At 43.1% G+C, this 17,583-nt stretch overlaps 1 protein-coding gene across 1 annotated transcript; it reads left to right on the top strand.

Annotated features, from left to right (window-relative positions):
- Positions 1–789: 789 nt before the first annotated feature.
- Positions 790–15,700, top strand: ccr9a (chemokine (C-C motif) receptor 9a; the record flags this gene model as incomplete). Its single annotated transcript, XM_080727122.1, has 6 exons — positions 790–798; positions 3,055–3,255; positions 5,042–5,260; positions 6,564–6,761; positions 11,747–11,932; positions 15,334–15,700. The coding sequence occupies 6 exons, from the start codon at positions 790–792 to the stop codon at positions 15,610–15,612; spliced, it is 1,092 nt and encodes a 363-aa protein (XP_080583248.1). The 3' UTR covers positions 15,613–15,700.
- Between the last annotated feature and the right edge of the window lie 1,883 nt (positions 15,701–17,583).

Below are 17,583 nucleotides of genomic sequence, written 5' to 3'. Positions count from 1 at the left end.
CTCTCTCTCTCTCTCTCTCTCTCTCTCTCTCTCTCTCTCTCTCTCTGTCTGTCTGTCTCTCTCTCTCTCTCTCTCTCTCTCTCTCTCTCTCTCTCTGTGTGTGTGTCTCTCTCTCTATATATATATATCTATGCCAGTGTTTCTCAACCTTTTTTCTGCATGGGCACACTTTTCATGTCCCAAGAACCAACATAATACGGGGGTGTAAATATCATCACTGTCGGGAAGAAACCTTGCATCACCAAGATTCAAATTTGTACGTTTCTTCGCAAAGTAAAGCCCTGCTTCATCACACAAGGCTGTCACACAACAGTAGTGAAACCAGCAGATCTACAAGCACACAACGCCTCGCACCGCGAGGCGTTGTGTGCTTGTAGATCGGCTGTTTTAGTTTGAATCATTTTTAAAATGTTAAAATACAATACTGTCTTTCAAGCAGTTTCAAGGGGCACACTTGACCCTTCTCAGGGGCACACCAAAGGTCCCCAGGACCAGTGGTTGAGAAACACTGATCTATGGTAATAAGCTTTTCTGTTTTTTGTGTTAAATCCTTTTGATGGTGGTGTATAATTGTGTTTTCTGTTCATGAAAACATTGTCCACAAACATCATTTTGACGTGTAAACAATCAGTCCATTTGCTCATTGTGATTCCAAACACTAGAATTAACATCATTAAATAAAGAAGTAATGCTAAGAGTGGAGCTGAGATGAGAGAGAAAACAGAGGTTTGTAAAACGTAAGGATAAATAAACTAAAGACAGATCACTGCTAGTTGATGTTGATGCAGCATGGGAGGGGTAATAGCGGCCTCTAGTGGTGAGACAGTGTCATTCTACTGCAGCTCCCTGCTCTGTGTCTCACTGTGTTTCTCAACCTCAGGTTGGGGGACCACCAGGGGTCCAAATGGAGCCTACAACGGGTCTGTAACTCTGAGAGTAGGGTACACATGGAACCATTTAGGTTCCCTTTGTACCCTCACAGAGTAAAACTAACACCAGAGATTGTTTTAAGGGATGGGTCTGTCTAATGCAGTGGTTCTCAGCCTGTGGGTCGAGACCCCCAGGGGGGTCCCAAAATGATTTTGGGGGGGGTCCCCAGATGATTAACTTAATGTGCAACATTGTTTTCTCACTCAACAGTAAACAAACTAACATAAAGTTCAAGTGTATAGAGGGTATTTCTAAAGTGACAATTGAAGGACCTTTTAATACCTCTAAAATGACAAATTAAACATTGGACAAATTTGTCATTGGACAAAAATATTAGAGGCAGAAATTGTGAAAATAGCAGATCTACGCCTCGAGGCGTTGTGAGCATGTAGATCTGATATTTTCACAATAGAACCGTGTTATACAAAATGTAATGCCTCAACTCTTAGTGCTCGTCAGGGTGGGGGGGGGGGGGGGGGGGGGTCCGCAGGTAAAATATGATTATTTTGGGAGTCACAGCCTGAAAAGGTTGAGGACCACTGGTCTAATGCATATCAAAGTGGGGGTCCTTGAAAATAAAAAAGGTTAAGAATCACTGAAACCACGATTGGAACCCTAATCTGAGACTTTGATAATATTTTTAATTGATGGATATCACTTCAGTTTAACCCCTTAGACCTAACGTCGGGAACCTTATAGAAACAAAACGCCACGTTTATATTTTCTAGATAAAGTCAGCATAATTATGACAGCACATGTAATATTCACATTCACATCATTCACCAAAACATTGCAGATCTATACGAGCACACAACGTGCCACGTTGTGCGGCGTTGTGAGCTTGTAGATCAGCTATGTTTGGGTGAATGATCACCCCAGATTAGAGATGCTGGGTTCAAGTGGTAAAACATCTATAGCAGGGGGCTTCAATGTTTTCAGGCCAAGGACCCCTTTCCCTTAGCTGAGAGAGAGATGAAGCAGGGACCCCCACTACATATTGTATAGAAGAGAGATGCAGACTTCCATTGATTTCATAGATAGATTCATGACTTGTTTCACAGCACTGTCACCAGCATATGTGGATTCATGTTAAAGTGTATTATCAGACATTTAACCACTTAAATCGTCGATACCTTTCACTCTGTACTTGGTCTGTTTTTTTTTTTACCTCTACACCAAACCCATTTGCCATAAATAGACGATCTACAAGCTCTCAACGCCTCGCAGCACGAGGTGTTGAGAGCTTGTAGATCGTCTATTTTTGGCTGAAGTTCTCCTCAGAATTGGGATGCGAGGGTTCAGGTTGTTCTTTTAAAATAATGATCCTATCACACAAGGATTTGGTGCCCCCCCCCCCCCCCCCCCCCAGTAACTCTGAGGACCCCCTAGGGGTCCCGGACCCCCTGTTGAAGACCCCTGATCTAATAGTATGAAGTTAAAGGGACAACTTTAGTTTTTTTACAACAAGGGTTCATATTTTATTTAGATTGTAATTAAAGAATATAAAAGACGCTATTGATCATTGATCATCATATCTGATCAATATCATCATCATCATATTATGATCTATACATATGATGATATCGTTTATAGTCTATCATCATATTGATATGTACTATTGTTTTAGAGAGTCTTATTTCAGTGTTTGGGGGCATGCGTACAAGTGGCTAAATATGTCATTTTACACAGAATAAGCCCATTCCCAAGATACAACGCAACCTTCCATGGTTGGATGTGACTTATGGGAGCTAGAAGTGTTACTGTAAATAGCAATAAAGAAACTGCTGGCTTATTGTGTCTAAAAAGACATATTTAGCCACTTGTATACGCATGCCCCCATGCGTACGCATGCCCCACATTTTAGCACGGTAAACACGATAAAACAATAGAACGAAGCAAATGAAAACATTTTAAGACTCACTTTTTCTTTTCTCTAATTACAATCTAAAATATGAACCCTTGTTGTAAAAAAAGTTGTCCTTTAAAGGGATAGTTCACCAACTTCACCCAAAAATGATTTGATAATCCATTACACACCTTATAGGACATTTGGTCTCGCGTGGTGTCGATCGCATCTCGTCGGGTGGGCGTATACCTCCACTAAAGATCCCTCCTCCTCCTCAGGCTCCTCCCACCAGTCATGACGTCACCACTGACGAGGACTACAACCTGGACGACTACGATCAGTTCATGTGCGACCAGTCCTCGGTGAGAGCCTTCCGCTCCAGCCTGCAGCCTCCCCTCTTCTGGATCATCGTTGTTCTGGGAGCCCTGGGCAACATGGCCGTCGTCTGGATCTACCTGCACTACCGCCACAGACTGAAGGTAGAGAGACAATCTCACAGATCTACAAGCTCACAGCGCGGCACCGAGTGCCGCGCTGAGCTTGTAAATCTGTTATTTTTCAAAAGTCGGGAAAATATGTGCAAATCTTTGAACATAGGCCTATGTATATATAGCGAACATTTACAACTCAAATCTTGCTTCTGGGGGGGTCACTTTTCTGGGGACAAACGGACACAGCCAGATGTAGGAGCAGTTTGCCGTATCACTCGTAACTCTTTTCAAAAGTAATATTACGACTTTAAAACTCTGTGAAATATCTCATTTCTGTCAGGCTCTCAGTGTAGTCACTACACTGTCTCTGCAGTTTACTGAGGCACTGAGTAATAGGATCATATACTGTATAAGCCAAGGAGCATCAGTCCAGTGCTGTCAAAATCACAATCTGTTCCTAGCTCCTTTTGGAACCTCTTCCCCCACTAATACAGCTCTGAGATGAGGTTCCTCACAACTGTCATCCACAATCGGTTCGTTGCAGGGAAATTCCACCGTCATGAACACTTCTTACCTTTTGTGAACTTTCTATCCAAAAAGTAAAGGTCCCATACCGGTCTCTCATCTGTTTACTTCTCAAGTGTGGAAGAAAATCGAAGCAGGGAGTTGAAATAAAGTTTATATCACTCAATTTGTCAACCGGTGCATTCTTTTCCCCACTATTATTAGTTGTGTCTAAACCACGTGACCAGGGGAGGTAGGCATGTTTCCAGAACGTCTAAAAAACATGGGACCGGCTGACAAAATGAGCGATTTAAACTCTTTATTTCAACACGCTGCTTCGATTTCCTTCCACGCTTGAGAAGTAAACACCTGAGAAACTGGTTTAGGACCTTTACTTTTTGGATAGGATGTTCACAAAAGGTAAGAAGTGTTCCTTAACGGTGGAGCTTCCCCCCAACCGAAAGATTTTGGATAGCTTGTGTGAAGAACCTCACCTCGGAGCTGCATAGTGGATGGAGAGGTTTCCGAAAGGAGCTAAATCTGTAGCCTAGCGGGGCCTGACGTCATACTGTGTTCACTCACTCATTCCTTCCCCAGTATAACGGCTGGCCTTCCGGGTATAGGCAGCGAGTATCCTGATTATTTTCTGATCGGGGCCAATCAGTGACTACTGTCCGCACAACAAACGTAGTCTTCCTGACAACAAGTGAAAAGCTTTCCCTGATTGGTCCATGTGTAGATGGTGACGTAGATGCATGCTGCAGCATTTTCAAAACAACAATGGTTGCCCTCGCGATGCGTTCAAGTGTAACAATTAACGCTCTAACGATAAAACAAGCAATAAGTGCAGTTATTTCGGAGTTGGAATCAATGACAACAATTAAAAAGGAATACAGAGGATGCGCTAGCGGAGTTCATCGGCCGAAAAGACGTGTTTGTTTGCCGTTCTTCCGACTGGCTGAGAGATGTTTTGCTACGCTGATTGGTTAGAGGAGTCTGTCTGTCAAGGCAAGTACTCCTGCCCACTTTTCAAGCTGCCAATAGGCCGAAAGCCAGACGTTATACTGGGGAAGGAATGAGTGAGTGAACGCAGTATGACGTCAGGCCCCCGCCAGGCTACTAAATCTGTACATTGAAACTATAGGACCATGAACAATGAACCTACAGTGGAATCTGTTGAAATAATATGCTCCTCTCCTCTCCTCTCCTCTCCTCTCCTCTCCTCTCCTCTCCTCTCCTCTCCCATCCCCTCTCCCCTCCCCTCTCCTCTCCTCTCCTCTCCCCTCCTCTCCTCTCCTCTCCTCTCCTCTCCTCTCCTCTCCTCTCTCAGACCATGACAGATGTATATCTCCTGAACCTAGCGGTAGCTGACCTGCTGTTCCTGGTGTCCCTCCCCCTGTGGGCTGTGGAGGCGTCTCAGGGCTGGAGCCTGGGTGTTGGTCTGTGTAAGATCAACTCTGCTGTGTACAAGATCAACCTGTTCTCCTCCATGCTGCTGCTCACCTGCATCAGCGTGGACCGTTACATCGCCATCGTCCAGACCACCAAGGTTATTATATTATAATTAATACTACCAGGACCGTTACATCGCCATCGTCCAGACCACCAAGGTTATTATATTATAATTAATACTACCAGGACCGTTACATCACCATCGTCCAGACCACCAAGGTTATTATAATTAATACTAACAGGACCATTACATCGCCATCGTCCAGACCACCAAGTTATTATAATTAATACTAACAGGACCGTTACATCGCCATCGTCCAGACCACCAAGGTTAGACTTATATATCTCTGCGGCTGGTTCAGACAGGGATCTCCGTGTATGGACATAAAAGGGATGTACTATATAGGCTACAGTACATGGATCTCCATATATGGGTAACTGGTCCGGTGGTCCGATATACATCACTGGACAGATGGCCAAGCATTGGCACAACCTCGCCCTTTAGGGCGAGGTCGCATGTCACCCTGAGCCGTCTTATATACCAAGATAAGGCATCCTGGTTGGAGCCACTAGAATGAGACATGGTAGATCGGCTATTTTTGGCTAAAGTTCTCAGAATATGAACACTATAGGGTTCAAGTGGTTAATATAAAAAAGGAGAAAAAAAGTTTTATCACTCAAAGATTTGGAGGACCCCCTGTAGTAACTCTGAGGACCCCCTAGAGGTCCCGAGCCCCTGTTGAAGACCCTTGGTTTAGAACAGGGGTTCCCAAATTCTTTGTCACCCCATAAATATTGTTTTAATCCGAGGCACCCCTACATTATAATTTTCACAGCACCTTATATTTATAGCATATCGTCGTTGTCGGGTAGAAACCTTGTATGTCCAAAACCGTTTTTATTTATCATCTATAAAATGTACTAAACTAGTGAAAACAGCAGATCTACAAGCACACAACGCCTCGCCTCGCATCGGCTGTTTTCACTAGATGCGAGGCGTTGTGTGCTTGTAGATCGGCTGTTTTCACTAGTTTTGTGCGACAGTCTTGTATGATGAAGCAGGGCTTTGCTTTACCAAAAGACGTACACATTTGAAACTTGGAGATACGAGTTTTTTTCTGCCCGACAGTGACGATATTTTAGTGATTATGTTGCGAGGAAAACATTGAGATAATAGCCATTTTGGTTAGAACTGACTGAAAATAACTTTGTAAATGATACTACATATTTTTTCAAGTGTCCATAAAATCCAAATATTATCAAATTATCTCGCGGCACCCCTGGACTGCCGTCGCGGCACCCCAGGGTGCCCCGTCACCCACTTTGAAAAGCCCTGGTCTAGAAGGATGAAAGCTAAACGTCCTGGTCATTCATGTCATGTTGTTGTGCTCGTCTTGCAGGCTCACAACTCCAAGCAGAAGCGTCTGCAGTGCAGTAAGCTGGTGTGTGTGGGGGTGTGGCTTCTGGCGGTGGTCCTGGTGGTCCCTGACTTCCTGTTCGCCGAGCCCAAACTCTCTGACGACGGCAAGCAGTACTGCAGGCTGGTGTACCCTGCTCACATGGGCAACAAGACCAAGATAGCTGTTCTCTCACTGCAGGTTATTATACCTAACCCTAACCCTAACCACACCATTATACCACCACCTAACCCTAACCCTAACCCTAACCCTAACGACGGCAAGCAGTACTGCCGTCTGGTGTACCCTGCTCACATGGGCAACAAGACCAAGATAGCTGTTCTCTCTCTGCAGGTCATTATACCTAACCCTAACCACACCATTATACCACTGAACCACACCATTATACCATTATACCACTGAACCACACCATTATACCACTGAACCACACCGTTATACCACTGAACCACACCGTTATACCACTGAACCACACCGTTATACCACTGAACCACACCGTTATACCACTGAACCACACCATTATACCACTGAACCACACCGTTATACTACTGAACCACACCATTATACCATTATACCACTGAACCACACCATTATACCACTGAACCACACCATTATACCACTGAACCACACCATTATACCACTGAACCACACCGTTATACTACTGAACCACACCATTATACCACTGAACCACACCATTATACCACTGAACCACACCATTATACCACTGAACCACACCATTATACCACTGAACCACACCGTTATACTACTGAACCACACCATTATACCACTGAACCACACCGTTATACTACTGAACCACACCATTATACCACTGAACCACACCATTATACCACTGAACCACACCGTTATACTACTGAACCACACCATTATACCACTGAACCACACCATTATACCACTGAACCACACCATTATACCACTGAACCACACCATTATACCACTGAACCACACCATTATACCACTGAACCACACCGTTATACTACTGAACCACACCATTATACCACTGAACCACACCATTATACCACTGAACCACACCATTATACTACTGAACCACACCATTATACCACTGAACCACACCGTTATACTACTGAACCACACCATTATACTACTGAACCACACCATTATACCACTGAACCACACCGTTATACTACTGAACCACACCATTATACTACTGAACCACACCATTATACCACTGAACCACACCGTTATACTACTGAACCACACCATTATACCACTGAACCACACCATTATACCACTGAACCACACCGTTATACCACTGAACCACACCATTATACTACTGAACCACACCATTATACCACTGAACCACACCATTATACCACTGAACCACACCGTTATACCACTGAACCACACCATTATACCACTGAACCACACCGTTATACTACTGAACCACACCGTTATACTACTGAACCACACCATTATACCACTGAACCACACCGTTATACTACTGAACCACACCATTATACCACTGAACCACACCATTATACTACTGAACCACACCATTATACCACTGAACCACACCGTTATACTACTGAACCACACCATTATACCACTGAACCACATCATTATACTACTGAACCACACCATTATACCACTGAACCACACCATTATACCACTGAACCACACCATTATACCACTGAACCACACCGTTATACTACTGAACCACACCATTATACCACTGAACCACACCATTATACTACTGAACCACACCATTATACCACTGAACCACACCGTTATACTACTGAACCACACCGTTATACTACTGAACCACACCATTATACTACTGAACCACACCATTATACCACTGAACCACACCATTATACCACTGAACCACACCATTATACCACTGAACCACACCATTATACCACTGAACCACACCATTATACCACTGAACCACACCGTTATACTACTGAACCACACCATTATACCACTGAACCACACCATTATACCACTGAACCACACCGTTATACCACTGAACCACACCATTATACCACTGAACCACACCATTATACCACTGAACCACACCATTATACCACTGAACCACACCATTATACCACTGAACCACATCATTATACCACTGAACCACACCATTATACCACTGAACCACACCATTATACCACTGAACCACACCATTATACCACTGAACCACACCGTTATACCACTGAACCACACCATTATACCACTGAACCACACCATTATACCACTGAACCACACCATTATACTACTGAACCACACTAAGATAGTACCCTGCTCACATGGGCAACAAGACCAAGATAGCTGTGCTCTCTCTGCAGGTCATTATACCTAACCCTAACCCTAACCACACCATTATACCACTGAACCACACCATTATACCACTGAACCACACCATTATACCACTGAACCACACCATTATACCACTGAACCACATCATTATACCACTGAACCACACCATTATACCACTGAACCACACCATTATACCACTGAACCACACCATTATACCACTGCACCACACCATTATACCACTGAACCACATCATTATACCACTGAACCACACCATTATACCACTGAACCACACCATTATACCACTGAACCACACCATTATACCACTGAACCACACCATTATACCACTGAACCACACCATTATACTACTGAACCACACCATTATACCACTGAACCACACCATTATACCACTGAACCACACCATTATACCACTGAACCACACCATTATACCACCACCTAACCCTAACCCTAACCCTAACGACGGCAAGCAGTACTGCCGTCTGGTGTACCCTGCTCACATGGGCAACAAGACCAAGATAGCTGTGCTCTCTCTGCAGGTCATTATACCAGGGGTTTTCAAAGTGGGTGACGGGGCACCCTGGGGTGCCGTGACGGCAGTCCAGGGGTGCCGCGAGATCATTTGATAATATTTGGAATTTATTTGGACACTTGAAAAAAAATATTTTGTATCATTTTAAAATTGAAGTACAAAGTTATTTTCAGTCAGTTCTAACCAAAATGGCTGTTATCTCAACGTTTTCCTCGCAACATAATCACTAAAATATCATCACTGTCGGGCAGAAACCTCGTATCTCCAAGTTTCAAATGTGTACATCTTTTGGTAAAGCAAAGCGATGCTTCATCATACAAGACTGTCGCACAAAACTAGTGAAAACAGCCGATCTACAAGCACACCACGAGGCGTTGTGTGCTTGTAGATCTGCTGTCTTCATTAGTTTAGTACATTTTATAGATGATAAATACAAAACGAACGGTTTTGGACATCCATGGTTTCCACCCGACAACGACGATATGCTATAAATATAAGGTGCTGGGAGTGAAAATTATAATGTAGGGGTGCCTCGGATTAAAAACAATATTCATGGGGTGACCTGAGACATAAAGGTTTGGGAACCCCTGGGGTAGGGACTAAAATGTATGCTAACTAGTGGGGCCGGGTAGGGCCTCGGTAGGGCCTCGGTAGGGCCTCGGGCCGGGTAGGGCCTCGGTAGGGCCTCGGTAGGGCCTCGGGCCGGGTAGGGCCTCTGGCCAGCCCAGTTAGGGCCAGGCCATAATTGTTAGGCCCATTGAGAACGGACAAGACCCTAAACCTGGCGCTTCTTTATCTTGCATTCAGTATTTTAACAAAAACCCTTCTTTAAAGAATAGCACATCTACAAGCTTCGGTGCTGCGCTGCGAGCTTGTAGATCTGCTATAGGCTATATATATTTTTTCTTTGAATATTTTGGCCTAAATGTCTCCTAAATACTAAGAGGTTTCTGAAAAGCCTATGTGTTTCTATGTCAGTGGTGCTCAAACTTTTTCATGTCAAGGACCCCCAAAATGATATGTATTTGGCCCACGAACCCCATCTCAAAATATTGAATTCCAGGGACCCCCCAGAAGCAAATTTTGAGTTACAAATGTTTGCTGACGGGTACACATTTGTGTGTATTACAGTACAGTATATGAAGTACAGTAATTTTTTTAAATATATTTAAGTTGTTCTGAAATGAAAGCCAAAGGTGTAAGCTATCAAATAGTTTGGGAATGTTGTTTCTAGCTGCAACAGAGGCTGAGTAATACGTTTCCCAGAAAAAACGAATTTCAAATCGGACTTTGCACACAGGACCGTTGTGTTTCTTTCCGTTTGCTGCATTAGTAAAACGCATTGTTTTGCGGATCCAAAGAGGAGTCCTAAAAGGAGTCAATGAGTTTTTACCGCATGCAACAAGACGCACAAATCGAACTGGGTTCGATTGGGGAAAAAACACACAGCCGCAGCCACCTGCAGCATGGCAAATTCTGAGCCGGTGTGCATGAGGTCATAGAGAATCATTGTTTTCTTTAAAAAAAATTAAAACGTGCGAAAAAAAATGAGGTCATAGAGAATCATTGTTTTCTTTAAAAAAAATTAAAACGTGCGAAAAAAAAAATGTCTGTGTGCAAAGGGCTTTAAGGTTTTTTTTTTTTCAAATTGGACTTAACTCTTCCCACGCTTTGAACGTTAACGTTCGCCCCATTTTTTACAGAACCTCGATGCCAATACGGCGCTCGTTCGGTTCGTTCGTCTGATGACTGTAAGCTGATGAGGGGTCGCGCGGCCGTCTACTGTAAACACATTTTCCGCGGTGATGGTGTAAAAAATCCATTATGCGTTAGATCAACGGAGAACAATTCACTTCCTTGTTGATTTCCTCCGGCTGTAAGGCTCTGTGGCCAGTGACTGGTCTTCTTCTTCTTCAACACATAACAGGCAAATTCACATTCATTCTCGCATGACGCCGCCCTCTGCTGCCTGGCAGACCAAAGTGCACTATTGCACAACCAAAAAAAATAAAAAAAATAAAATAAATGTCTGTCTGTCTATCTACTATAACGTCGCAAAGGTAAGCCGCTTTTTGATGGCGCCAGACCCAATAAATAAATAAATAATCTGGCAGTAGGAGAGTTAATGGGCCTAAATGGGTTAAAAAATACATATTTTAAGATTTTCACTAATTTCCACGACTTTTCAAAAAATAGCAGATCTACAAGGTCTTGTGAGAGCTTGTAGATCTGCTATTTTGCAATAGCTAAAGCATAAAATCATGTTTAAAGTATAACAATGCGTACCAGGTGTTAATCCTCCATGGATCCTCCTTGTCCTCAGGTGAGCGTTGGCTTCTGCCTGCCGTTCTCCATCATGCTGTTCTGCTACTCTGTGATCGTCGCTACGCTGCTGAAGACCCGTAACTTCCAGAAGCACCGAGCCATGAGGGTCATCCTGGCCGTGGTGGTGGTGTTTGTTCTGACCCAACTACCCTTCAACGCTGTGCTGGTCACTGAGGCTGTGCAGGTAGGGTTGTTCTGACCCAACTACCCTTCAACGCTGTGCTGGTCACCGGGGGTTCTGGGTCAATCAGTGATATATAAAAAAAAAAAAAGGTTTTTTACAACAAGGGTTCATATTTTAGATTGTAATTAGAGAAATTAAAAGATATGTGTTAAAATGTTTTCATTTACTGCTTTCTATTGTTTTAGCAATTTTAGTATTTTGATTTCATTGGGTGGGGGCATGCATACATTTCCTTACAAGTGGCTGAATATGTTTTTTTAGACACAGTAAGCCGGAAATGTCTTCATTAGGCCTTCTTTCTATCACTAAAATGACAGAAAGAAGTCAATGAAAACATTTTAACACTCATCTTTTCTTTTCTCTAACGACAATCTAACATATGAACCCTTGTTTTTAAACAAGGGTTCATATTTTGAATGACTGTGACCACAAGCCTGTTAGTGTGGTTGCTTAACCCTGATAATTGACATTATTGTTTTGCACAAAAAACTTTCCTTGGGCTAGAAATAATGGCCCCCCAAAACACCCAAAAAACTGTGAAAAGTGATGACTCATCACTAAACCATCGTTTTGTGGGTCCATTTTTAGCCCAAGGAAAGTTTCTTGTAATGGATTCAGCATCATGACAAACCCCAAGTTAGACCCCTCATATCCTACTTAAAGCAGATTTCTTTTCTGGGTACATTAAGTACAGTGAGTACAGTGAGTACAGCACAGGGCTGTGGTTACAGTCATTCTGCAGAGAGCAGGAGGAAACATCAGAGCACATTTATAGTGTAAGGACAAGCTGTACCAGAAACAGACCAATAGGAGACATCATGTACTGTAGGTGTAAGGTCACATTTATAGTGTAAGGACAAGCTGTACCAGGAACAGACCTATAGGAGACATCATGTACTGTAGGTGCACAGAGATGAGCATCATCATCTATTGAACATAAGGTCTTTAAAATAATCGTTTTTAAAAACGATTTAAACCTTTAAAAAAGGTTGTTTTTAAAATAATAACACAAAAAGAGAAGGTTTTGGACATACAAAGGTTTCCACCCGACAACGACGATATAATCTAGGGGTGCCTCGGATGAAAGAAAATATTCATGGGGTGCCCTGAGACAAAAGAGTTTGGGAACCCCTGATCTAGGCATCTTACATCATGTCATCTAGGTATGCGATAACGTCATTATGGCTCATATGGACACGAAATAGAATCCATTTTCTGTTACTGCATCGTCTATTTCTCGCCTCAAAGGTTTTTAAAAACATTCTTGAGAGCAACGTTTAGTTGTAAATGACGCTGTGTGTTTGTTTACATGGCTGACATGTTGGATACGGCTCTAAATCCATGCAGCAGGTGTTCTGAGCCTTTGATTAGACATCAGTCTGTCATTATTCTCCCAGCACTTTGACCAGCACAACTGTTATGTACTGAATAGAAAACAGGCTACTTACTATTGTATTGTCAACATATTGACATAAATACTGGACTTTTAATAGTCAGTATTTCTAATCTAAATGTTGTTGTGGATTAAAGGGGCTACTTTGATTGACCAATCAGGAAAAAGGTTACTGAAGCCCAAAAGGTTTGACAACCACTGGCATCATTTCTCCCTGCCCTTTTACCCGTCTGTAAAAAGTGTCCTCTCCAGACCATGAATGCAGTTTGTACTATATGGTGGTGAAAGAAACGTAAATGCCCCCTCTTTCCATGCCATACCTGAAGGCAGCATTCAAGAGAATTGACTTGTCCAAACTCTCCTGAACTTGAATGCAGTATCATAATATGTTGTAGAAATCCATGCCGTTACGCCACATCTCCAGTATTGACTTGATCATGCTTAGTTCAGTGTGGTATCAAGTACCAAGCTCCAAGCTGACAACGCGTCGCAGCGCAACGCGTTGTGAGCTTGGAGGTCGGCTATTTCCAATAGTTTTCACCAAAAGAACAGAACATGTCAAACGCTGAAAACAACAATATTATCACCAGTAAGATAATCGGGAGATAAGTGACCGTCAGGTCGCAGCGTGATTTTAGGGCAAAAGCTGTAGGAGCAGTGTCAGAGAATGTGTTTGAAAGAAATCGGCCTGATGGTGGCGCTATATGGGACAGATCTATGTTGATGACATGAGTGTAGAGCAAGTGTGTACCGATTTGCGTGATTTTAGGGCAAAACTTGTAGGAGCAGTGTCCAAAAATGTGTTTTGCAAGAATTGGCCTCATGGTGGCGCTAAAAGAGGGCCATGTGAGAATTGAGGGGTGGAGGTAGTGGTTTGGCAGGCAAGGAGTGTGTGTGCAAAATTTGGCATGGATCGGGGAGAAGGGCAAAAGTGTGACGTGTGACTGACAGACTGACAGACTGACTGACAGCTGGTGGAGGTTTTGATATTAACTGTGACCTGACGGTCACAATAAGGTGACATTACAACCATTGATACTAACATGATACCATCTCTCCCCCTCAGGCCACAGCCATCACCATTGATACTAACATGATACCAACACCATTGATACTAACATGATACCATTGATACTAACATGATACCAACACCATTGATACTAACATGATACCAACACCATTGATACTAACATGATACCATTGATACTAACATGATACCATCTCTCTCCTCAGGCCACAGCCATCACCATTGATACTAACATGATACCAACACCATTGATACTAACATGATACCAACACCATTGATACTAACATGATACCATCTCTCCCATCACCATTGATACTAACATGATACCAACACCATTGATACTAACATGATACCATCTCTCTCCTCAGGCCACAGCCATCACCATTGATACTAACATGATACCAACACCATTGATACTAACATGATACCAACACCATTGATACTAACATGATACCATCTCTCCCATCACCATTGATACTAACATGATACCAACACCATTGATACTAACATGATACCAACACCATTGATACTAACATGATACCAACACCATTGATACTAACATGATACCAACACCATTGATACTAACATGATACCAACACCATTGATACTAACATGATACCAACACCATTGATACTAACATGATACCAACACCATTGATACTAACATGATACCAACACCATTGATACTAACATGATACCAACACCATTGATACTAACATGATACCAACACCATTGATACTAACATGATACCAACACCATTGATACTAACATGATACCAACACCATTGATACTAACATGATACCAACACCATTGATACTAACATGATACCAACACCATTGATACTAACATGATACCAACACCATTGATACTAACATGATACCAACACCATTGATACTAACATGATACCATCTCATTGATACTAACATGATACCATCTCTCCCATCACCATTGACACTAACATGATACCATCTCTCCCCCTCAGGCCACAGCCATCACCATTGACAACTGTGAGGAGAGCAAGCGTTTCGGCGTGGCGGGTCTGGTGCTGATGAGCCTGGCCTACACCCACGCCTGTCTCAACCCCTTCCTCTACGCCTTCGTGGGTCAACGCTTCCGCCGCGACGTCCTCAAGCTGCTGCAGGAGTACCGCTGCCTGCCAGCGGGGGGCAGCGTGGGCAAGCTGTGCCTGAGGCCCCGCCTCCCGTCCGTCATGTCGTCCGTCATGTCCGACGACACCACGCCCACCGCTCTGTCCCTGTAGACTAGCGGTTTACAGCCTGTAGCCCAGCGGTTTTCCCCGACCCTTTTTCTCACGTCCACGTCCATTATTTATTTATCGAGCATTTTGAGCCACGGAACCGCAACGTTTGATGACATTTAAGCCGATCTCGGAACCCCAAAACTTTTAGAATATTTCCTTGTTGTTTGGATCCGGTTTTGTCCACGATTTCCATGCAGTATTGATGTCGGTGCCATAGGAGAGAGAACAGGCAAAACAATAACAATTCTTCAACATTCTCTATTTGTATATACTTCTGGTAAATTAAGTAATGCAGACGCTTAAAAGGATCCCTGGCTAATACGACAAATATGCCTTAATACATTATAATTGTCCTCTATAACTACAATGTAAAATTAAAAACACCTTAAATATGTTATTTCTTCTAGACATAGCTAATCTTTCACTCAATAGGGGAAATGCCTGTTGCAAGTTGATGATGTCATTTACACATCCTACCTGGTTCGCGGGGATGAGCGAGTGACGTCATGACTTCACTGTTCTATGGAGTTTATGGCTGCATGTACAAATAAAAACAAACATAATACTTCCTATGATTAATATGAGCATCACATCAATATTTAATGTGTTTGTGTTTTGTTTTTTTGCACATGCATGCCATAAAAATGACACTTGCGACGGGCATTTCCCCTATTGAGTGAAAGATGATCTATTTCTAGAAGAAACAAAATAATGAAGGTGTTTTTAATTTTACATTGTAGTTGTAGAGGACAATTATAATGTATTAAGACATATTTGTCGTATTAGCCAGGGATCCTTGAGAGTGTACGTACGGGTCCATTTGGTTTAATTTTACACTCTCAGGAGTTAAAGATCTGTCTATAAGGGTCCATTTGGTTACCAACTCTCCATCATTCAGCTTGGGACCCGCCTGGAACCCCCCTCAAGGACCACTGGTGGTCCCCGGACCACTGGTTTAGAACCACAGCTGTAATCATATGGAGAGCGGACGGACAGAGCTTTGACCTGTGACCTTCCATAGGTTTAATTAAGAGCCAGAATAGAAGCTCTTTGCACAGCAAGGAGAGAACCTGGTCCTCCTCTTTACTTTCCTTCACAGGTTGTTACCAATGGGGGAATCTTGCTATTTCCACGTCCCATTATTTCCACTACGGGAGTCGGCAGGTTAGCTACTCACCAGCGTCACGGTTACTGAGGTTAGGGTTAGGTTTAGGCATAGAGTTTAACATTCACCAGTGTCGGCAGGTTAGCATTTCACCAGGTTAGCATTCACCTGCGTTGAAATACTGGGACGTAGAACAAAATGTTATGTTGAAATATGGACACGTTCCCTTACCAATGATACTAACGAAGGCTCTGTTCCATTTAGTGTTAGCGCAGTGGTTCTCAAACCTTTTGACTTCAAGGACCACCATAACTCTCAGAGTGTGCAAATGGAACCAAATGGACCCATAACACTGACTCTGTCTGAGCAGAATGGAACAGAGCCTTCATTAGTATCATTGGTAACACTGACTCTGTTTGAGCAGAATGGAACAGAGCCTTCATTAGTATCATTGGTAACACTGACTCTGTTTGAGCAGAATGGAACAGAGCCTTCATTAGTATCATTGGTAACACTGACTCTGTTTGAGCAGAATGGAACAGAGCCTTCATTAGTATCATTGGTAACACTGACTCTGTTTGAGCAGAATGGAACAGAGCCTTCATTAGTATCATTGGTAACAACCTGTGAAGAAGGTAAATGGGGGGCCCAGTTTCATTCCACTATGGCCGCCATGCATGGAGCTATTTGTATCTTTGTTTGTTGTGGCAGACAGAGTAGAGACTGTGACAATCTTCAGGACAATAACAAGCCAGCGTGTTGCAAGCAGAGCATGACTGGCAGGCAGGCAGGATGGCAGCTGATGTTTTGCTACAGACGGACGGACAGTGATGATGCCATGGCCACGGTGTTGTGACACCAGAATG

The sequence above is a fragment of the Nannobrachium achirus genome (genome assembly GCF_963921795.1).
Source record: "Nannobrachium achirus genome assembly, chromosome: 5".
Taxonomy (NCBI): domain Eukaryota; kingdom Metazoa; phylum Chordata; class Actinopteri; order Myctophiformes; family Myctophidae; genus Nannobrachium; species Nannobrachium achirus.
The sequence above is the reverse complement of the archived record's forward strand: the minus strand, read 5'-3'. Positions and strand labels throughout refer to the sequence as shown.